This window comes from Sphaeramia orbicularis, chromosome 14, assembly GCF_902148855.1.
Source record: "Sphaeramia orbicularis chromosome 14, fSphaOr1.1, whole genome shotgun sequence".
Taxonomy (NCBI): Eukaryota; Metazoa; Chordata; class Actinopteri; order Kurtiformes; family Apogonidae; genus Sphaeramia; species Sphaeramia orbicularis.
In genome coordinates, this window is record NC_043970.1 from 35484072 (window position 1) to 35508573 (window position 24502).

General features: G+C 36.2%; 2 protein-coding genes across 5 annotated transcripts in view; one reads left to right on the forward strand and one right to left on the reverse strand.

The window, feature by feature from the left end:
- gdpd5a (glycerophosphodiester phosphodiesterase domain containing 5a) overlaps window positions 1-4319 on the forward strand; it is a 45562-nt gene extending 41243 nt beyond the window's left edge. For both annotated transcript variants that reach the window (XM_030154860.1, XM_030154861.1), the window contains exons 15-17: window positions 23-37; window positions 224-336; window positions 3606-4319. In XM_030154860.1, the coding sequence (XP_030010720.1) occupies window positions 23-37; window positions 224-336; window positions 3606-3697 (220 nt within the window). In that variant the 3' untranslated portion in view covers window positions 3698-4319. The remainder of the gene's footprint in view (window positions 1-22; window positions 38-223; window positions 337-3605) is intronic.
- A 2685-nt stretch (window positions 4320-7004) lies between these two features.
- On the reverse strand, window positions 7005-24162 carry LOC115433438 (SAM domain-containing protein SAMSN-1-like). Of its 3 annotated transcripts, none has more exons than XM_030154857.1 (15): window positions 23964-24162; window positions 22443-22577; window positions 22294-22337; window positions 22165-22205; window positions 21931-22011; window positions 21642-21739; window positions 19841-19976; window positions 19361-19698; window positions 15511-15588; window positions 15182-15328; window positions 12383-12479; window positions 11979-12130; window positions 10201-10386; window positions 9954-10104; window positions 7005-7282 (listed from the first exon to the last, which is right to left on the reverse strand). In XM_030154857.1, exons 1-15 carry the CDS (start codon window positions 23985-23987, stop codon window positions 7104-7106), a joined length of 1887 nt encoding a protein of 628 aa, XP_030010717.1. In that variant the 5' UTR covers window positions 23988-24162; the 3' UTR covers window positions 7005-7103. The 3 variants fall into 3 exon arrangements, with proteins under 3 accessions (XP_030010717.1, XP_030010715.1, XP_030010716.1); XM_030154855.1 differs by having other exon boundaries at window positions 19361-19755; window positions 23964-24160; XM_030154856.1 differs by having other exon boundaries at window positions 15203-15328; window positions 19361-19755; window positions 23964-24157.
- Window positions 24163-24502: the final 340 nt, after the last annotated feature.

A 24502-nucleotide genomic window follows, 5' to 3' on the forward strand; every position in this document is an offset into this window, starting at 1 on the left:
GCTGCCCGCTGGCATCTGTCAGCTATCATATGATCAGGTAAACGCTGCCTCGGCCTTTGTTTCTGCCTCCTTGTGCTTTTTTCTGTCTCACACCTCCCCAAGGCAGAGTCCTTACATTTTTCCACCACTCAGATTTGCTTCCTATTTATCAATGTTTGCTGTGTGGCATCAGAAAGCAGATCTACAGCAGGAACGAGTGGCTTAATTTTTTTGCTTCTAACAGGTGGAGGATGAGCGGGATTCAGAACTACAACCCAGAGCAGATAATGCTGAGCGCTGTGGTTCCTCGGCCCAATCGAGACGTCAACACCATGAAGGAGAAACTCATTTTCTCAGGTGAAAGTCCAGTTTAAAGGTGTTTTATGATCTATGACCAGCAGGGGTCAGTCTGGTACCAGAACACACTTAGAACCAAACCCACTAATGAATCAACACGACTTAACCACAGACTGTATCAGTGACTGAATAAAGTATAAAGCTCATTGTTTACACACACCTGTATTATGGTATCAACAGGTTTTTTTTTTCTTTTCTTCAAACTAAAACTCAAAGACACTTAATTTAATCTTCACGTGCTGCATCAGCTGATAGTTTTCATTATAGCTCTGTTAGCTTAGATCTGTTTTTGGACAGAAAACAGCCACAGTAAAAGCACAAATCACTTTTGTTTTCTGTACAGTTTGTGTCTGTTTGGAATCAAACAAACAAGGTCAGAACTGTCACAGTTTAGTCTGAACCGTGGATCAACAAACGGAAACTTAGCAAAGATTATAATATCCCATATAGGGCTGGGCGATATGGAAAAAAAATCATATCACGATATTTTTTTCACATCAGACGATATCGATATGTATCATGATATAAATCAAATCACTATTTTTGTCAAGCTTGAATTTTCCTTTATAAGTTAGTTGTGAAGACATCAGAGGGTTATTTTTGATTTAAATACGATTTATTTTCTGTCAGAGGTTAAACATGACAGATGTGCTGAAGATGAACATTATATAACTGTTTCAGATCAGTAAAACGGGTACATATATTTAAAACTAAACGAAAAGTCTGACCAGCAGGAAAAAGCTTCCAAGTTTTAAAAGAGAACACAAACAAAACAGACCATTAAATTTGTTGGTCAGCTCCAAATAAATAAAAGCTTCATTCCAAAAAGGTTCACGTGGAAAGTGTTTGCGTTCTTCACACAGGCTACAGGTATTCATCCGGTACACCTCCGTATTGTATTGAAGGCCCACACCCTACTTCTCAGTAACCCGGTCGCCCGAGTTCTCAGTCAGATTTTCTCCTGAGGGAACACTCATTACCTCCCGCTGCAGCCCAAACATTAGCCTGTGTGCTGTAGCTGCTCTTACGCCTATGCTGTGTGCGTCAACCTAACTTGACATGGCTCTAGCGTTACTGGTTCCGGATGGCGCTACTTAATTATGATTGGCCGTTCTTATGTCTGTCAAAACATAGACAAATGAATTCTATCGAAATTGTATTGAGCAAGTCTCATATTTCTATCAAGGACAACTTATTTCGCGATATACTGTATATTATTGTTGTTTTATCGCCCAACCTTAATCCCGTAATAATTTTATACCTTCATAAGCCTCATAATCAAACTCACCCGTGTAGAAGAAACGCTGTCATTTCAGCATCAAACTCCATTCTTTTCATTTACAGCTGCATCCAGTGAAAAAACAACAGCTTCTATTTTTATCACTTCTTTTCTTTGACTCTCAAAGTGGTTTCTTCGTGGTTCTCATCCCATCTGGTGACTTTCTGATGCTTTGGTCAAAGGTTCCGTGTGGTGTTAGTTTTTGACACCATGGGAGACCGGCAGAGTGACTCACTACTCCCTCTAGTGGTCACATAAATCCCCCAACCCACAGGTGTCAAACTCCGGTCCTCGAGGGCCGGTATCCTGCATGTTTTAGATGTGTCCCTCTTCCAGCACACCTGACGGTCGTTATCAGGCTTCTCCAGAGTTGGATGATAGGCTTATCATTTGAATCAGGTGTGTTGGAAGAGGGAAACATCTAAAACATGCAGGATACCGGCCCTTGAGGATCGGACACCCCTGCCCTGTTGATGTAAATAAATTCATATTTCTATTGTCCAGTACATTGGCATCTTAGGCAGAACTTCACAGCACTTTATTCTAAACAATCTGATGATGATTTTAGGTCATTTTATTATATTTGAAAGTTGAAATACTACATATAGGACCTTCAAAGTACTCGCATTTACTTTTTCCTTCCCTGCGGTTTTAAGATTCTACCACACGGGGGCGCCAAAGTCATTTTAGAATTTAACACGTAGTGGATTAATGTACATAATGTTGTACTTTCTTGTATTCATCTTTTCCCAAGACAATACTTATCTGTATATATGAATATGTATATATATTTCTTGAATATTCTATTTATTCTTGGTACTCTAAAATACAAATGAGAGTTTTTACACAAATATTGTCGATAAACTTACAACAGAAGGAGTTAAAGATGCACATTTGCTTGTTTCAGATGATGCATTTTAGGCACATTTGCTTCATAGATAATCTGTAGAGTATGAGAACATCAAATTACATACAAAAAAAAAACAACTTTTTTTATATTATTTTTTGCAGAATCCTGTTTTGAATGAGATATTAAAGGTTCAGTGTGTAATCTACAGTGACATCTGTACTGTCGTTTTATTGGATATCAACTCTGGTTCACAGTCAGACGTATTAAGGGATAAAGGAGAGAATATGTTCTGAATTACTGAAAAACCTTGGTGTAAACATAACTAATCATATTTTCAGGTGATTAAATTTAATAAAAATATATTTATGAACATTATTTTTCATTTACATGATTGTAAATCTTACACACTGTTGAAATTTTATTGATACCATAAATAGTTTTAATACAGAAAACAGACGAATAAACTGTTGCAAGGTTATAATAGTTTTGGATTTTTCATTATAGTTTAGTTGTATTTAGTTTTGACTTTTTTTTCTCTAATTCAGTTAGTTTTAATTAGTTTTTAGAGCAGGTTTGCTAGTTTTTATTAGTTTTCGTTATTTTCTAAATGCTTAGTTTTAGTTTAGTTTTAGTTTCTTTATATCTTATCTTCTTCACCATCAAATTCAAATAAATCCCAGATAGGACTCTGCTGTTTTCTCCCAACTCTAGTCTCCATGTTTCCAGGTAGACTGGGGACCAGAAGACGACTAAACGACAAGTAACAAGAAGTGATGGACCGTTAAATATCATATGGTGCCACCAGCTAAAATTGCTTGAGGGAAATAAATCGATTTTATATCAGTCCGACATTGACAAAGATGAAAACGAAGGGAATTTTATCCAGAATTTTTATACGTTTTAGTTAGTTTTGTAAACATACAATACACTTTTAGTTAGTTATGTTATTTTTTCCTTTTAATTATAGTTTTTATTTATTTCAGTTAAATGGTTTTACAATTCTAGTTTTCGTCATTTCGTTAGTTTTCGTTAACGATAATAACCTTGCTATGTTGTATTCTGAGTCTTGAATAAATAACCTGCAGTGAGTTTGGAACTTTAACAACACTGCAAAACTAATTATTGTTGTTTCTTTTTCAGAAATAAATAATGGACTCGGCAGTTCAGACGAGATTTCTCTTTATCCTGAAAACGGTTACGCCAGATATTCCCATGCAGACTTCGGCCGTTGAACACATCGCAAAGATTCAACTGGAAAAAAGAGTTGGATGACACTAACCATTTTACTCAACCTCATCTACTCAAAAATTTTTCTATGATGTGAATGGACACCAAATCTGTTTATTCACATGTTTATCTGTATGTTGTTGAAATGAACTAAATAATGTGTCTCACTAAGAAATGTTGCAGTTACTGTCATTAAAATATAACGCAAAAGTAACTAATAATAATTAAAATGAAAATATGTCATTAAATTAGTTTTTAATCAAAATGTTAATGATTATGGAGGGATTACATCTGGAGATATTCTCAGTAAAAAAAAAAAAAAAAAAAAAGTCTATAATATTTTTAGACTATTAAACCCTCTAACATCACTTTATTGTTTTAGGGACTTTTTCGTTTTATTGGCTATTTTTACGACAGCGTCAGGGCCAAAATCCTTTCAGATCATCATTTAAAAGAAGTGAAATATTCTCTGTGGATAAAGTGATAAAAACTTGAGAAATAAATATACATTTGTTTGCTTTTTCTTGATTTATTTAAGTAAATGGTTTGACATGTATGCATATTAAGGCCACTTTTGGTGAAATAAAACTGTGGAAGAGTTGAAGAAGGAGCAATATCAAGAAAAAATCCAGAAAAAAACAGTTTAATGTCATGCGTTATGTTTCATCACATCCCTGAGTCACTGATTATAATAATTATTGTGCAAGTTTTTGTAGGTGCATTTACACCTACATTGAGTTTTTTTCTTATATTGTAATTTGTATTATTATATGAATTTTATTAAATGAACCCAGTCTTTTACAGACTAGTTTTTCTGCAATGTAAGAAAGTATGAGGATTAATAAAATATTCAACAGCAAACTATGAATAGTACTTTAATACTGGACTGTAAATGCACAATTCTAAAAAAAAATTGATTCTAAAATAAATTGAAAATTCTAATCCAGTAACTTTATATATACATATATATATATATATATATATATATATATATATATATATATATATATATATATATATATATATATATATATATATATATATATATATACATATATACATTTGTTTATTTTTTTGGTTTTGCTGTATTTATCCTCCTTAACAAATAAATCTTCATTATAAATACAAAAAATAAATCTAAAATAGTTAATATTTTAATGTCTTTTAGCTCTTCATCACATTATCTTTGAATGAAAACAGATTAAAACATACATATTCATGACAAAAAAACATAAATATAAATGACTGACATTGCCGTCTATGAAAAGATGTCTTATAAGGTGATATTAAAGCCCATAAAATGTTTATTTATTAGGACCATTATCCTTAAAAAGTGGCCATAATATGTCATTGTGCATTTTAACCCATTTGTTGAAAGCGTGAAAATTTCCTCAATTCCATAACTTTAACTAACTTTTCTAACAGGTTAACTAGTCATTTGAAACCTTTTTTATTTCTAAATTCTCCAACAACTACTGATATTTAAAAAAAAAAAAAAAAAAAATCCATGTGGCTGATCAACACTGTCCGTTTGCCATTTATGTTTTGTGTGTTGAATGTGTTCGGTGGTTGGTCACTGTTTTCAGTATTTAATGGGTTAAACAGAAAAACCTTATACCTGTTTGGACTCATCAGCTGGTGTTTCAGTTTCATAGAACAATAACACAAAATGTTTAGTTTCTTAGTGTCTAAAAGTGAGTTCATATGACGACCAAGGAAATCGATGTGCTCGCGTGACCTTTGTACGTTTTCTTCGCTGTTGTTTTATAACAGACTGGGCTGTGTATTCTGTACATACATTGTTTTTATGTTTCCCTCTGAGAGGATTGGATGTTTGAATGATATATTTGTTGTTTTCATTTATTAATACGTACCCGAGGTTTTCTTGCGGCTGCAGCTTTCATTAAACTCCTGCAGATTCATAGTGTGGTTTTTCGGGGGGTTTTGAGTCTTTATAAACGGGGTGTGTTGGTCTCATTTGTTTTCCTGCCTCCTTTCTGTCATGCCATGTTTGACTGAACTTGCGTACAGGTTAGTTTTTTCACATGACTGCCTTTTTCTTATGTACTGGTAGTTTACTGTAGGGTTTTTTTGTCTCATAGTTTAGATAAGTTCAGAATCTTCAAGCTATGACACTTAACTGCAGCCACGTTGAGTTTAATAAAAGTTGTTTTATCTTGAAAAATCAGACTCTTTATTTTTCTTTAAATATTTTTAGTAGATTTGCATGCACAACAATGGATGTATAATTGTAGTAAACTGCATTAAATCTAACATTACGCCTTTTTATTAAATTGTTCCAGTTATCATGGCACATTTCTTCTGTAATATACTGTAAACTATTCCACCGTTAAACTACAAGTAAGCCGTTAATTTAAGGAATTTGTGCTGCTTTTAATTCAGGGTTCTTACAGGTTTGTACTAGTTTAATTTAAGACTTTTTAAGACCTTTTCAAGACCATTTAGAACAGAATTTAATTCCTATTTCATGGCCACACTGGCTCCTAGACTCCTAGGAATTATGTAGTTTAAAACATTTTCCTGTGGTCTTCATAAGCTGTAAATGCTCTGCTTGGGTCTGAATTCTTCATTAATTCAACTCCACAGGTCCATTTTCAACCCTATTTCTGAGTAATGACACCAGAAAGGTCATTTTGAGCGCTGGCCCTTTAAATGCACATGACCCCACCCCCTCCAGGTTGTTGACCATGCGCTCTGTCCCATTCAGCCACTTGAGTTCGTTAATACAACCAACATCTGAACATTGTAGGTAATCGGCTCGAAGTTTGGACATATTTTCAGTATGGACTACAACTGCTGCTGCTGATAAACAATTATGACGTACTTGGAGAAATGTTCGTCAGAAGTCTTGACCTTATATATGCAAATGTTGTGACGTAACTAGTTGTAGAAATAACAAATTAAGCAGGAAATGAAACGGGTTGTAGAAATCCACTCAGTTTTTGCTGGAATGAATATAAAGATAGCTTTGCAGCACCTGGAGGGTTAAAATTCAAACTTTATGAACTATTAGGGTCCAAATACACAAATAAATGAACCAAAGACTAATAAAAGTGGGTTTAGCAAAATATGAGCTCTTTATGACATATATCAAATTGAAAGGCTTTTTTAAGGTATTAAATGCACATTTGTAAATTCAAGACTTTTAAGACCCTGTGGGAACCCTGTAACTATTTCACTGAATTGTGCAGTATTTACATGCATTAGTCTCTCAAAAATGTTCATAAAATGTTTTATTTATTGAGAAAAATATTCTAAAATGTACAGACAGATCCAGAATTATACACAACAAAGCTGTGCATTATAAAAAACATAAGGATGTTTAAAAAAAAAAACATCTGATATAAATTACAGCAAAACAAGAACTACAACCTTTAGAGTGTCTTGTTTTCATGAAGCCGTGACATCAGCGAGCAGATGCAGTTCAGACTGGAGGTGAAGTCCATCGTCCTCTGAGCTGCCGTCGGGGTTTTCAGACACCATGAGGCAGCCCGAGTCTCTGGGATAGGGGTTCAGATCTCGATCCTGGTTGTCGCTGAGGGTCTCATCATTCTCCAGACGACTGTCAGCTTTGGAGAAGAGAAGGTGGATTGAACAGTGGTGGAAGGAGAATTCAGACCCTAAACGTACAGAAATTACTCCACTACAAGTAGATGACCTGCTTTGAAAACTAATTAAGTAAAAGTATTTGAGTATTATCAGCAAACGCTACTCAAAGGATGGAAGTAAAAGTGTTTGTTAAGTAGTAAAAGGAGTAAGAGTCTGAAAAGCACTATTCAGTCACAACCAGAGATCACTCCTTGTATTACCCTTAAAAGAAACGACCAGCATTGGATTCGGATTCTTTTTGTTTTTTTCTCCATCTAGTCTTTGGTTTTATGGGCCAAAGGACTTCAGTGTTTTTTGTTTATCCTTTTGATAGTTTTAGTGGGTGGTGAGGGTTTCTCCCCAAACCACCTTTTAGAACCCTTTTTGGACCATATTTGTTCAGTGTTTTTGTTCCTTCACTTAATATACGGGAAACGTAACACAATGAAAAACACCTACTGATCAGTCTCTTAGGAAAGGTTAAACGTAAAGGAAGAATCATTTGAAAGTCACCACAAATACTGTTCAAGGCTTTTAAGGGTTAATGCATCATATTCTATAAGATTACAACCAGATTAACAGGCCAGTTTCACGTGTGTGATGACGCATGATGGGTGACAATTTGAAAACCTCAGCTGCCATGGTTATGGTTCAAAGGTTGAGGATTTGGAACTCCTTTAAAAAGAAAACAGCATTATTCCAATAAATTAATGTCACGTCACAAAAGTTTTGATGTTTATTATTATTACCTTTACTACCATATCTGTGCACAAAACTTTGAATCATCTACAACAGATAACAAGTGGTGCCAGGCACAACAAACCCCGCCCCTCGCATGTATTGTAGCTTATTTTGGCATCGATCCAGCTGATGTCATCATGTCTATGCATATGGTGATGTCAGCATATCAACTGCCTCTATATATGTGCCAAGTGTGAAGTAAATTGATACAAAATTGTGACAAAATCTATTCTGGGTCACTGGCAATCTATAAACCCAATTTGGTATGACTTCAACCAATAGTTTTGCTGCTACAGAAATGTGAAATTTTGCCCATTATAAGTAAATGGGGGAAAAAACGATATTAAAAAAAATCATGAGAAATTGAAACTTTGGCCTATGTTTCCCAAAATGTAATGGCATCTATTCTGTGTCACTGACAATCTATAAACCCAATTTGGTATGAATTCAACCAATAGTTTTGCTGCTAGAGTGTTAACAAACAAAAAAACAAACAGAATCAAAAACAATACCCTTTGCCTCCCCTTCGGGGGTGGGGTAATAAGCAAAAGCAGAAAATGTTTGTTTAAGAATCAACTCTATTCGATATTTATATTAGTTAGTTTTGTTTTGGTTGTACATTCATTTGGGTTCAGTGGCTCGTAATGGGATGCAAAAGTAGAATCTGAAAAATAACTATTAATAAAGTCACACACATTATAATTTATGGATTTGGTTAAATTTAAAACAATGCAGATAATGTACAAAGCAAGAAATAATCTACTGCCAAAAAATATCCGGAGAATGTTCACTGAAAGAGAAGGAGGCTATAATCTAAGGGGAGACCTAAATGTTAAAAAACATGACGTAAGAACAACAATTAAAAGTATGTACATAACAAGCGGTGGGGCTGACTTTGTGGAACAGTCTGGAGCAGGAGATAAAGGAAAGTACGAACATAAATATATCTAGAAAGAGGTATAAAAACTTATTTCTAAATAGGTATATGGAAGATGAGGGATATAAATAGTATTGTCCCAAATACAATTCATGATTTCTTGGAATTAAGAGAGAGTAATTATAATTTCAGAGAATTTCTTCATATTCGTGAAAGGACTAAAGTGAGGACAAATGTGAAGTCTAGGTGGACTGGGGTTGTGGGTGTGAAATAATGGAATGGACCTGATGATGAAATTAAGTTATTCACTCCTTTGGCAAAGTAAAAAAAAATGCCCTAAGTTTAAAATTATTCAAGAATATTGAATTGAGATGGTAGACATGTTTTTGTTGTTGTTGATTTTTTCTTCTGTTTATGGTGTGAATGCTTGATGTTGTACACATTTAATTTAATGTAAGCGGTGTATCAGGTGAAAAGGATAGGCAAAAAAATAAGTTTTTGCTTCTAGCCTATTCCTTTTTTGGTTTTTATGTTTATTGTGATTATTGTACTGGGTGCAATGAGTGATGTACAAACCAAAATAAATTCCTTAGTTCATTCATTCATTCATTCAACTAAAGCTAAAAATAACGTTTTTTGACTCTGAGATGAAGTGGAGTAAAGGGATGTAGAGGTGCTCATTAGTGCTTGTTATCAGTAGATAGGCAGTAGTTAACCTTTCGTTCTGTGATTCCTATTTATTACACTCTGTCTTCCTGCAGCTCCTGTCGTCATGCATCCTGCTCTATTCTAAGACTGAGACGCTCTTCGGGGTTATCTTGTTAACTTTACCCTTTTCCAGCCGTGGCCTGGATTCTACAAACCCTCCCGGTCTTATCTACTGGAGGTGTAATGTCACTTGTCTCTCCTCCTCTGTGAGTCCAAATGTCTCAGCCTATCTTTTCCTCATTTTATCAAAAAAAAAAACACAAACTGCAAGTGTGGCGTGATGCTGCCGTCCTTAAGCGCCCCTTTGCGTGCTTCCTGTTACTCACAGTGCAGTTGCTGCAGGGAGTTGACGGCGGCGAGAAGACGATGCCTGTGCTCTGGATCGGTCACATTCAGCTCGATCAGGTGGCGTTCCCTCAGCTTCATCAAGTCATCTACGGTTTGGTAACCGCTCAGCCGCAAAGACAACGAGTACTCCTGGAGAAGCAGGTGGAAGCGAAGCACAAACTGTCAGCGACGACGCGTTTCTGACACTACCGCTGATGCAAAACCAGATGGATGAGAATAAAATACCTCCAGACTGAGGTGCTTTAACACTTCGTGGACTGGAGATTTCTGTCTCATCTCGTATGTTTCTTCAGGTTCCTCATCTGTGAGCAGATCTACGTAGATGAATTTGAAACGTCCTATTTTGTTGTTGAGCATGCCTGTCCAGATTCCCATGGGAGGTTTGGAAACAATGTCAATCACATCGCCAACCTGAGAAGAAGAGAAGAGATTTCACCCACTTATGTTATCACACACTAGAAACATAGACTGAATGATTTAATGTCTATTTACAGTCACACTAATGTTCCATCATTAGGAAATTCCAGTTTAACATTCTGAATCAGGCCTTTTTATGAAGAGATAAATAGAATAGAATAGAATAGAATAGAATAGAATAGAATAGAATAGAATAGAATAGAACAGACCTTTATTTTCACTATTACAGGAATGATGAACATCAGTTTAGCAGCTTTGTTTCTGTTTAGCAGCATTCTTAAAGTGCAAATGAAAGACTGTAAGTTAAAAATGTCAGATTTAATTATTAACAATTATACCTAAAATATATGTTGTAAAATACTGATATTATACAAAACAATGAAGAAATATTGAAATAAGAAATATAATATAAAGAAGAAATATATACAACATATAAGTATATATATATATATATATATATATATATATATATATATATATATATATATATATATATATATATATATATGAGATAATAAATTATATGAACAAGGTAAAATGAAAAAACAAGGTGCCCGAGTTTGAGAAATCCCTTTAATGCCTGGGTTTCTAGAAGGTTTACCTGTTGTGTTTACAGCTCAAAGGTTGTGAGTTTTGGGATCCTCATCCAGGAAACCATTACAACTATTACGTTTCACTTCTGAGGGTGCTTTAGCAAGCATGTTTGAGATTTTTCCAATAAAAACTGCAATTCTCACTAAGTTTATTTAACAGTATTCCTGACACCAAAACATAATCAGTGATCAGATCAGTCAAAGAATCACCTTTTCAGAGAAGTGTCACTGATTAATGTTGACTTCGTGGTTCTTCAGTTATAAGCTTTGGAACTTGGTAAATGGGTGAAAATTAACACAAATTAGGTGGGACGGAACAGCTTGTCCAAGTATAATAGTAGAATGCTAATTTTTATTCCACATGTAAACAGCTTAGTGGGAACTGTGTCTGTCTTCAAAATAAGAAGAAAAAGGAAAATAGTGTAAAAATAAAAATTATGCACTTTTAAACAATTGTTGTGGTGAAAAAATAAATAAATCTGTAAGAAGATGTGACACCTCTGGACCCAAACTGAGTTAACAGGGACAAGTTCCACTCATGCTTTAATCTTTACAGATATTCCAAAATATTCCAATAATGTAGGAACACAGAATATTTTCAATGTTAAATACAAAAATTGAGACCTGAGAAGGCAGTTACTTTTACCAAATGCTCCTGTAAAGTCTGATGTTGTTAACAAAGTCGGAGCATTTAACTTGGAACATTATCAGGAGGTTTTGAGGTCATTGTGGAGACAGATTATATTCTGATTGGAGTTTTTTTTTCTTCTAAAATGTTCTGAGAATGTTACATTACAATGTTTTAGTCCTTGGGGAGAGCTTATCCTTTACTGTTATACCTTTCTGTATATAAAAGTATTGGTATACTGTATTTGAAAATGTATGAATTAAGTTGTAATAAAAGATAATATAACTAAGACATCCTGGTATTAATTCTGGTGTGGTCCTGCACCAGTACATTTATTGTGTCTGATTTCCTTCCAACTTTGTTACCTTGAGTTTGAGGGATTCAGTGTCATAAGGACTTGGAACAAAGTTGGTGTGGACCCTGGCTCTGCCACAGAACTGTCTGGTACACGATAGATCGTCGTCCAGCCTCAGGCTTCCTCTGTTACTGGAGCAGTCTGACCCACTGGTGACTCCACCTGAGAACCGAATGAACAACAGGGTTCAGTTAAGGCCAGCCTGATTAATTCAACTATTTTCTGCTTGAGCTGTCCACATGTCAATACCACTCGAGGACTTAAGTTCACAATTTGTCATTGGTAAGTATTGCTTTGGAAATAAATTCATCTCAAGTGGAGTAACAGGATAGTTAATCTTACAGGCAGGGGTTGCATAATTCATTAAGTTGGAGTGTGAAGAGTACATTAGGTTCTGTGTCAGACGATGCTTACTTGATGAGCTTTGCCCACTGTTGAGGCTGTAGAGGCTTTCCAGCGAGTTACTGGACGGCCTGTGTCCTTTGGCAAATCCACCACCCGCCTCCTTCATCTGCAAATCATCATCAGTAAAAACATCACATTTTTATTCTGCCTCATATGGCCCCGGCTCGTCTTTCACTACAGGCGTTGGAGAAAAACACAAGGGAGAGTTAACGAAGCAGAAAGCTGACTCAGGGCCTTGGGCCTCAGCGTTTGATTCCTCATGTGACGGAGCAGCTCACTATCCCAGTTTATGCTGTGACACGCAACTCCTCTGGCGAGAAAAATACTTAATCCTGCAAGGGTTGCTTTGCTTTTTATAGCTGAGGCCTCATCGGTGTGTGAGGAGCGTAATCCCCGACTACCTGTGCTCTGCTTTTAACTTCCTCTTCCTGTGCAGACTTTGACATCACAGAAAATTTTGGAGTGTGTTCTGAAGCGACCCTCTGAAGAGGATACTGGGAAATAACTGGGTTAGATTGTTTACCAGCAGGATACAGGACTCACATATAATAAATATTAAACATATAAATAGAAACCTAGCAACTCAGATGAAATCAGACACTTGTATTAAATATGTATTATTTTTAATGTGAGTTTCTGTTCTTTTTTATTTACAGTATTCAGGGGTGCAGAGTAATGACAGATTTTTTTAAGGATGGAACTTGTGAGGAATTGAACTGAATAAATGAAATATTTAGGATTGATGATTATTTTTCCATTAATGTGTAATTACCTTAACATAAGAATCATGTTTTGGTACTTTAAAGTGAGCTGATAATAACGACAGATGGAGCGATGTTTCTACAGGAGCCTCCAAGGAGTCAAGAAATAACTGAAACCAGAGTGCATCAAGACAAAGTAAGCTAAGGCTGAGACCAATCTACATACAAGATGTGAGCATTATGGGAGTTCTACAAATATTACAGACTCTTATGGTTTAAGGGGTGTTGACTCCTGTTTCTCTATGCAAAATAATGCAGCCTACGGAAAAAAGAATCATGAACTGGTAACAATTTTACACTTAAAAAAATGGAACAGTTTTTCAAACCACAGCAATGATGTCAAATAAACAAAAGAAAATGAACCAGAAATATAATGACTTTCCTACAAGAGTCCTCTTTTTCTGAGACCAAAACATGGACAAATAAAAATGCACCAAGACCTTGAAAAACTGAACATTAGAAAGACCAATTTGAGTAAAACACTGCCAGCAATGGTCAAAACATGGTTAAAAAAAAAAAAGAGTATATGGAATACATTCAAACTGTAAGATGTTACTATAATAAGGTTTAACTCTACAACTGTTTTCATGATGAATTCCAAAGGATTCCCGCTCTACATCTGATCTTTCTTACGTAATTTATCACTATCTATAATTTTCGTCCTCTGCATTTTACATTTTTCTGTGTAAATCATGTATTTTCCTATATTTAATTTACTGATTATGTAGCTGTTCATAAATCAGTAAATTTAAATGTTATTATATGAGATATATTACATTATATAGTATATTATTATTATATATGAGATTATTATATGTCATTTGTCAAACTACATGGGATTTTTTCTTTACATTTAGCCTCTCTAAAGTGATTTATCATCATTTACTATAATATTAGCCTCTGAATATTGCATTTTTCTGTGAAAATCTGGTATTTTCTTATATTGACTTCACTTATCATGTAGATGTTCCTAAAAAGTCAGAGTAAATTCAAAGCTTAATATCTAAAAACAGAGAAAAATGGGGAAAACATTTGTATTTCAGATGATGACGGTGTTTCCACATTCACTACTGAGCCTCTGAATGTCCAAATGGGTCATATCTGATGACTATGAAAAGCTGACTAACTGCATTTTGAACCAATTCTTTACATGTATTAATAGAGTTAGTGAGGCTTATCAGTGAGCTTTGAGGGTTAATCCACCACCATCATCTGAGGAATGATGTTAATTTTGCATCACTGCAAGATCTGGGACAAAATTTAGTGCAACTATGGACAAAAATAAATTTTGTGGAGTTGCATAAGCTGAGTGACATGATCCAAATAATCCGAACTAAAAATGTTTAAAGTGGGTGTTTTTTAGACAATCTGTGCATTAACATGTGACACTTTCACATTTTCAGCAGCTCCTCAGGAAAATGAAGCAGGAGATTCAGCTGTTTTGCAAATTTACCACTAGAGGCCACTAAATCCTGCACACTGAACCTTTGTACGTTGCATTATGGGAAAAGAAGAATCCAGTGTCTGAGGAGGTTAAAGTAGACTAAACAGACTAAAAATAAGGATTCCTGTTTGTTCGTAAGTGTCAGTTTTCCACCTGCCTAATGCAAAATCTTATTTAAATAGGGGGCATGTGTCTCAAAAATAAATACAAATATAATAGAGAATGTTTTTCCTGTCTGTCTGATGGGCCACAGTGGTAAAAATGCTTCTTCTGATATTAAAAATATAATTACAATAGTCAGGTAACATGTGCCATTAAGAAACTGAGATTTTGACATTTCAATACCACATTAACCACCTACTGTGCCAAGTGCATTATGGAGCTGCCAGTCCCTGCTGCGTTTTAAGAGCTAATTTCAACAACAATCTGAAAAACCTTCAGTGTAAAACGGCACATGATGGTTTGAGTGATAGTTTGGCGTCTGGCAGAACAGGTGTGAGGCTGACAGCTTTGTCTGTTTGGCAGCAGATGTGATGTTATTATGTGAGAAGCACAGCAAATGCAGAGTGACATAAACCTAAAAGTAGCTGCATTAATACAAGCTTTGCAGGGTGTGTGACATACAGTGATAGCTGTCATCATCTCTTCAGGTGAGGCCTTGATGTGCTTCCTGTCACTCTCCGACGTGGCCTTCGCTTCCTTTTCCTTCAGCCTTGAAATGGTCGAATCACCTCTTTTCTCCTCCTGTTTCTGTAAAAACACATCTCTATAAATGTAGACATTCGCCCACATCTGCCAAATAAATATAATATACAGTGTATGATTTTTTTTTTTTTTTTTTATGTAGGACTTGTGAGTCACTTTGAAAAATCGGATTTAAGCACTCTGGAGGATGTTAAAAAATGCTAAATTCCTAGATGGATGAGTCTTACCCGAGGACTTCCATTATCCTGTGGTTTCATTAGAGGAGAGTGTTGTCTGAAGGCGTCAAATCTCCCAAATCTGGTCAACTGTTTGGGTTAAAGAGAGATTAAAATGTGTGTTTTCTCGTGACAGATGGGCGTATCATCTGCCTACTGTGTGTGCATTTTTCTTGCAACCCCTAACTGTCCTTGTTTATTCCCATTTGTGTTGTGTGTGTGAAACAGGTTATCCATTGGCAGAAACACACCTCTTACAGACACAGAACATCTTATACTGCCTGATCACTCCATCTTGTTTTACTTGTTTCTATATTCTGTTATTGTCCTGGCATAATAAACCATGTTAGTGCCATAATAGAGGAGGCAGAATGAGAAGCAATGAGGCCTTTCTTACCAGTTGGTCATTAGCTTCAGTTTAGCAGTCATTCAGCGCGGCTCTAAGAGCATCTGTTACACCGACTCTTGGATCATTTCCCAACACTGACTGTTAGGGAAGCATATCCTTACGGTTACGCACTAAATGGCTGGATAAGCAAAGATAATGCAATTGTCCATAATAGCATACAACTGGAGATATATTTAACATTTGTATTGCACTGTTTTAAATAATGTGGCTATGTGGAGTCAAATTCAGGACCATTAAATTATAGTAAAAATATTCTGACGTCTCATAGCTCTTCTATAAAGACAGAATTATGATGCCGTGTCTCTGAATTTGACGACACTGTGATTTAACCTGTAACTTAATAAAAATGGCTCAGTATCACTTTTCACCAGACTGAATGGCAAATGCAGTCAACTGGTTACTGTATTTACAAGTATTTATTTATCAGACGATTCTTTATATTTTTAAGATAAATCTGAATTTTCTACTCCATCTCCTTAGAGGTTTGGTGCTTTGTTTTGAATCCATTTGAGAAGAATTATCCATTATTTTTTATTTTGCATCACTGTTTGCCTTCCCAGCATCAAGACCAATTTCTATTGATAAGGAAGGAATACCAGACAGGAAAGACAACTCCTTTGTGAATAGATCAGAACGTATCACACGTGAAGTACCATCATTGAAGATGTATCAAGACAACAAGAAAAATAAATGTTAGACTAACTGGAAAGCATCAAAACAAAATGACTTTTTCTTGATCTAATAACTGAAAAGTTGGACCCAAGTTTTGTTTCTAAGCTTTTCTCGATTTTTTTTATTCATAATTTGCTCTGGCTTTTCCAAATTTTTGACCTCATAAAATAATAATGCTTCAAAATGGTGTAAAACATATAGTTTTCAATGAAAACCTACACACCTAAGTCCTGTCTTACCTAAATCTTGCATAAATATAAGGAAAATGCAATAATTATATCATTGTAATCAGTTTTTCCTTAAACAACATCAGATTTTCATTGCACCGTAGCTCTTCGGAAACACAGGCTCAACCCTGAGAGACTTGACCGTGGAAAGAAAGTGTCCAAATTAGTACGACTCATACTGACACGGATGGATGGGTTCTGGTAGAAATACACAAATACTTTTTCTTGTACTCTGAGGACATTTGAGAGTATGTACTTTTGTACTTCTACTTGAGTAAATACATTAAATCAGTATATCTGCTTTTATTTTTTATTTCCATTACAGTAAAGAACGTGTGAAGTTCCCTGACATGGATGTGTGATTATTAAAATGGGTTTAATAAAATAGGTTTAAAATAGGTTTAAGAACGCTGTTAAAGTGCATCCTGAAATAGCAGCTCTGTAAGAAATGTGCACCACTGTAAAATTTATGGCCAATACCGATACCAATGTAGCTTTCAGTTTCTATATACAATTTTTATATCCTTGACAAAGAAATATTCATCATAAATATAAAAATAGATAAATGTCTGACACTGGCGTTTGTAAAGACATACAAAATGATTAGACCGATATTGGCCGGTATCAGTAAATATCAGCTGATACTGATGTTAGCCTGGTATATCACTGCAGCCAGAGTTATTACTCAAACTAACATCAGTTTCTCTTTGTCCACACTGCTTGAACCCTTTCTTAATCCTGTTCTTCCTATTCTAATGAAGAGGAATAATGATGACTAACAAAAAAAAGCCAAGTTTTGTTGTTTCTGATCATGGCAGAGTGAAAAAGTGAATTCACACAATGTTGGTGAACCTATACACTGACCTATAACTGTAAAAGTGTAAAATCCTACACACTTGTAGCACTGAACAAACACAAATCTATCCTGCAGATCTAGTATGTGGATCATAAAAGCGCTAAGCTTCACTGAGTGCACATACAAGCCTTTATTTGGTCAGTGTTGTTTGGGCCTGGTGATACCTCCAAAATCAATGTTGATCTGTGTTTTTTACATCATATCTGACACAGTCAGCAACAAACCTGGTGTAAGGCTGGACAGTCATCTTACATTTGATGGTCAGACTACAATAAATCAGTGGTAAAGTCCAGCTTTTTTCAACTGAGACAGCTGGCCAAAGTGAAATCCTTTCTCCCTCTGCATCAGTTTGAGATTTTAATCCATGCTTTTATCACAACTCGTTTAGACTACTGCACCGCACTTTATGTTGGCCTTAGCTAGACGTCACTTACTCGACTGCAGCTGGTTCAAAACGCTGCTGCTCGACTTATAACTGGAGCCAAAAAACGGGACCATATTTCCCCAGTTTTAGCACCCAGTTCATTTCTGAATTGATTTTAAAATTCTTTTATTTGTTTTTAAATGCCTCAAAGGCCTTGTTCCGCAGTACCTGTCTGACCTGCGCCAGTGGTACACTCCTTTGCGATCTCTCAGATCAGCAGATCTGTCACTGTTGTTCATCCCAAAGACACAGAGGAAGCTGAGAGGTGACAGGGCTTTTTCAGTCACTGCCCCCAAACTGTGGAATGAACTACCTTTGCACATCAGGCAAGCCGACTCCATTTCTATCTTTAAATCCTCTCTTAAAACATATCCTCTTTAGCTTTTAACTCAGTGTGAGGGGTTGGCTTTTATTGTCTAAATGTATAATCACTTTTATTGTTTTTTTTTTTTTCATTATTTTATGTGTTTTATTTGTTTTTATGTCTGTGTACAGCACTTTGGCCAACTGTGTAGTTTTTAAGGTTATTTATAAATAAAGTTGACTTGACTTGATTTCTGTGCCTCTAATTATTCTTCCTAATCTCATAAGTTTTGTATGAAACAAACAACTAATATGTTGTTCTAAACTCTGATATCTTAATATTGAGTGCATGGCTTTAGGACAGTCAGCAAGCAGCGCTTCCAACATATTCTCAAATATTATCCCTGCTCTGGTTTTGTTTTAATATGCTTATATAATTGTGTTATGATTAAATAGTTTATGAGGCATTAACTTAACTGAGGCTGGAAATGAATCTGTGAAACTATGCTGTAAAAACCTATGCTTCGAACTACCCCCAAAGCAATAAAAACAAATACTGAAAAATTCAATCACAGTTCAGTTGGTCTAAATGTTCCCTACAGAGCTCTGTGGTGCAATTAGAAAGTCAGGCCCTGCAAAGCACAGTTAAGTGATATTTTAGAGAGCTGGGACGGAGCTTTGTGCAATCTGCAACAACGGAGAACTCCTCTCATAATGCAACCTTAACCTTGTTTCTGCTGCGCTTTGCCACAAAATAACTGCTTAACATGTGAAATTAAAACAATTTAAAACTCCTGTGTGAGACATTATGAGATAATTTGAGCCATAAGAACAATTACTATAAACAAACAGTGTCATCATCACCATAGATGAAGCTCAAAGGCATCAATTTGGTCTCATTTTGATGGTACTAAACCAAAGTTTCAGCAGTAATCTGATTACATGGATGTTTGCAGGGCAGCAGATCTTACTGGGTTTTGTGAGAGGTGAAGCTCAGTGATGGAGCGGATCATCTGAGGGGAGTTGGACTGTTTGCTGTCCAGTTCTTGAATCAGACTCTCAAAGCGATCCCATTCTGCGGTTCGAGGCAGTGACAAAGTGGCGCCGCAGTCCCAGAGTTCACGGCGAGGCTGGTGGCAGGTGTGGTTGAGCGGTGTCCAGGGCCGTGGACACTCTTCTGGACTCCATGGTGGATTCATAACCCTCGGCTTCCAGACCGGTTCTTCTTCAGAGTCTTCATGGGTGTTTTTTGCTGGATGATGCTGAGGCGCTGTGTCCGTTTTAGAAGGACACCTCTCCATCTTCTTTCCCAAACCGATACATGTCAGCACTGGATTGTTGGTACTTAAAACATCTGCCAAATGATCTGAGCCAAAACACTTACATTAAACACATGTTTACTAACTGTAACACAGGTTCTTGATGACAGCCATTATTCACAATCAACCCACCATAATTTTCAGATGCATTCTTCTCTTTTATAGCTCCACTCTGGCCCTGCCCCTTCTTCGCTGGCACCAGAATCTGTAACTTCTTTAGTCTTCTAGTTTTTATCGATTCTGCTGTGTCAGCTGCAGTTTCTCTGCCCTGCAATAAAGAAACAATATATGCAGTGTGCACACATTCAGGCCGAACTGTATCAGATATCACATCAGGAAAGTAGAGGAATAAGCCTGTATCAGATTAAAGACCCCATTTCTCATTGCAACACCTGATTAGTGCTGATTTTACTGCGTTTTACTTCATTGGTAAATGTAGTTGATATCATTCAACTGAGAAAGTCTTGGATTACTCCCCGCAATTTGAAATTACCCCTTACATTATATGTATTAATGAATAAACTATATGAGCTTCTGTATCTACATTATCTGGGCAAGCAGTCTACACTGTCCACTACCTCAATCTCTCAACATAACGGTGATTTCAAAAGAGAAAACCATACATTTTTTTGTCAAATCCTTAAAAACGCAGTATTTTCCTATGGCTTTAACATAAAGGAAGATATTGGTTCATCGATTTCCAAGATTTATGAGGAAAAGAGCATGATATTCCAGTTCTAATGAGATATCTTCCTTCCTCCTGTCAGTTTTTGGCATGAGAAACATCAAAACAGCACAAATCAAGTACATATCCCGGTGCCCTAAAGAGCACCGAGCAAAAATTGAAGGACCTATAAAGGAGATTAAGATTTTAAAGGAGATTAAAGTGAACAGTGCATCTGATTTGGCTGACATACAACTGACCGCCCTCACATTTACTGTGCCTTTTTATCCTCTCAAACTTCTGCTTTAACCATAAAAACAAGTTGAGTGTAAGTATTTACCAAATTCTATTGTTCACACCTTTAAACTCTGACCACTACAATGCACTTACTCATACTGTCTCCTGATGTACAGTACTGTGCAAAAGTCTTAGTCCATCTTTATCTTTGTTGTTTTTGCAGGGTTGAAATGAACACACATATTTATTTCTCATTCATCCTCAAATACCGAAAATACATGCACGGTCTTAAAATACACACAAAAACCGAACTAAATGGCAAGAAGCACCACAAACACTTAGAAACAGAAAATGAATGCGATAAATCTCTTATTGTCTGAACAAAAGGGTAACAGGCAAGTGACGTGCACTGGAGGTCACACTAAATCCTACCATTTTGGTTTATAGAAGCTGTTTTTTCTTTTGTTTTTCCTGCCATATATACCTCATTCACATGATACACACAGGAGTTAGTACTTGATTGCATAACCATTGTTTTTGATTACTTTTGATGGTCTAATAATTTTTTTCCTGCAACTGTATATATCCAGAATAGATTTTAATACAGAGACTGAAAAATGCATATGTGTGGTTATTAGAACTTTACAAAACCAACAGAATATTGGACTAGGACTTTAACACAGTATTGTATATATACTTTATGTAGGATTCCCTGCAGATCCAGAATGTACATTGAATCTCAACAACTGCTCACATTTCCCTCACGTGCACTAACACGTGCACATGCAGCGATGCCAGGTGAGTGCACTCAAAGTCATGTGGGTCTGGGATTACGAGATACTCCACTCTGCCATCAGCACAGCTTTGAAAATAATTATCTTTTGTGGTATGAAGTAATCATGTCAACATACTGTATAACTGATGGGACTTGACAATTTCCAATATTATCTATATTTGTGCAGTGACTCCAAACTAAAATTAATATAGTTTTGTTATATTGAAGCTAATAAAGTGACAGTGATGTGGTTTTACCTGAGCTGCAAGGTCTATCTGTTGTTTCTCTAGGTCCACCTCCTTTAGTTTGTCATCTCTCATCGATAATCTGTGCTGACAGGAAGCTACAGACATCGCTGTAGGATGAATGCAATCAGGTATCAATTAGATCATGCTTGATTTATGCAACGAGACACATGTAGATTCAACCCTGTTTATATCAGCTTTGTATATGAACATCACAGGTATTTATCAATGGTTTCATGTGGTTTAATCTCTGTGGAGTGGATTTTTTTTAAAGTAAGCACAAGTAGACGTATTTCTTCACCTTTTTTGGGGAATTTATTTTGATGAGATGAATCCTTTTTGTCAGCGGATGACACCCAACACTTGCGATTGGTGTTGTTTTCTGGAAAAAGAGCAGAAAGACAAACAAATGACAAGATATTATTAATATATTATATCCTGTAATGAACCATTTACAAGATCCACGTATATCATAAATACCAAATAGCTTCAAAATCTGGATCTTTAGTCAAGTGACTCTTCATTTAGTACCAACCTAATGATTTATTGTCCGAGGTTGATGCGAGTAAGCATGACCTGTGAAATAAAATGGACAAATATTTTACATTTCTAATGGGAGGAGGTTGATTTTAAATGACGTTCTCACTTAAAAACAATCACAAACCTTCTGTTATTTCGTTGTACTCTTGTTGTACTTGGAGATCGACGCTTGGGAAAGAAAAAAAAAAGAACAGAAAGAAAGAAACTGGTGTTACAAATAGAAGAAATTGTTCACAAAGCATGACTAGGTGTCAGGATTTGACATAAACTTACAGAATTGATGGATGGATCTGAGCCACCCCACTCCGGTGTACGCCTCAGCAGGGCCGGACTGCATTGATACTTGGGTAGGACTTCCCTGAGCGTTTGGCCGTAGGCTGGTTCATACATGCTCTCTGTGGAGCCCTCCTGAACATAAAGAGCGTCAGTAGCTTAAGAGCACTGATTCACTGCCTCTAATTACAGTATATCCTTCTGTTAAAGGCTCATCATGGAGGAATTATCTGGAATCGATCATCGGTGTCTGACTATGCAATACAAAAATCAATGAAAGGCCCTGCATCAGGCGAAGGTGTCGTCTAGTCTAATGGACTGGTGTTCACACCAGTGTAAATATTCTGCATGTACAGTCAAAGACACAGTGCATAATCCAAATCATTCACATTTCAATGCTCTTTTTTGCTTAAATATCTCAGTTCAGAGGCAGATCAATGACTACAATGAATGGAACATATGATTTAAAGAAAGAGCTGTTGAATTTTCATGCAAATCTGTGAAATGCATATATTAGTGATGTGTTTTCCACAACAGACCATGTTTGTTTATGGAAAAAGCAGGGTGGGATTGATGGTAAGAAGCCCAATCATCTCAACCTTAAGACCCTGACACAGATAACATAAGCTGCTAAATCCTGAAAACACTGTATGTAAGATGACTGCAATATTTCTGTGTTATTATTTTATTGTGTACCCCCCCCTTTTCTCATTTAAGGAGATGTTTCTTCCTTTCTTCATTTGCTTTCACATTTTATTCAATTTCCTTTTCCACACATTTATGATAATTATGAAAAAGCTTACCTTTACTAATTGAATGAGTTAGATAACTTACTTCAGTCTGTTCTGGTTTCTTCGGCTCAGTACATCTAATGCTTTGTGTAAATACAGTCATGACATTGTGTTTGTGTCACTAAACTGAGGATCTACCTGAGAGTAAAGCCCCATTTCTGGCACTGAATGAAACTGTGGTTACAGTATTAACAACTATAGCTACAAACGAACCACTTCAGCTTTAACATCCATAAAATAAAGGGTTCGTGAATCTAACACAAGCCTCATTATTGCATAGATACAGTAGCAGGTTGTAGTGTAATAACCACAACATTTTAATTAAATTGGCACTTATGCAGCTTAATTGCCTTTACATTATTAAAGCTTATGCATCTGCAGGCAGCTCAACAAAGAAAGTTATCAGAACACGACTGAATTATGATTAATTACAATAACAGAAATATATTACATTTACATCTGCATGTATCTGGCACAAAACAGCAAATACAAGCACAACAGAAGACGACATCTAAGAAACTCAATTAATCTTCGAGAGAGGGGAAAGTTGTTTTGTGTCGCTCCCTAGAGAGACCATTTCAGATCATTGTCAACAACAATAACATCACCAGACTCCCCCACAGCATCGCACTGAGTTTCCTCCGCTTACCAGCTCCACTGAAGCAGCGGGGATTGAACAAGTCCTCCTAACAGAAATAAAATGTGTAAGATTTTCAATGATGGATCTTACCAGTGTAAAGCAGAACAGGTTCATGTTTGACAATCCGTGCCAAAGACAAAGGAGACAAGTGGAAACAAGCGGCACGGCGTGGCCTCTGGGACGCACAAAACACACACTTTCACACGCCACCCGCCCGCTACAACACACTATCACACACACCCCTGTGATGTAAAATCTCACGCAGCCCCCATGCTGTCTGCCCACAGTCCCGTGGCCTAATCCTAGGTTAAAATCCCTCCCATAATCCAATAGAAACAGTGAACCATTGCTGTCCTCTGAAAGAGACAGGACGCCCCAACAACAAGACAATAAACAACACAGGAGGGCTTTGTTTGGCATGTGTCTGAAGTGATTACGATAATGACCTGATAGAGATTAAGTCATCAGTAAGTGAGGTCAAACATCCACTGCCTGGGTTAAGAAAAGGCTCATTTAGAACCTGTAATGTCAAAATGGGCCTCAAATTCATCTACATGTGCAACCCAAACTCCTGTGATATTTTACAAAATATTTTTAAATGTGTGCAAGGGATTTGACAGGTACATTAC

Excerpts from the sequence above, each read along its gene's own strand:
- LOC115433438 (XM_030154855.1), bottom strand. The coding sequence starts at position 23,987 with ATGAACCTGTTCTGCTTTACACTG. Across the intron at positions 22,338-22,442 it reads CAGATCCATCCATCAATTCT|CGTCGATCTCCAAGTACAAC; the intron begins GTAAGTTTATGT and ends TTCTTTCCCAAG. Across the intron at positions 21,740-21,930 it reads AAATAAATTCCCCAAAAAAG|CGATGTCTGTAGCTTCCTGT; the intron begins GTGAAGAAATAC and ends TTCATCCTACAG.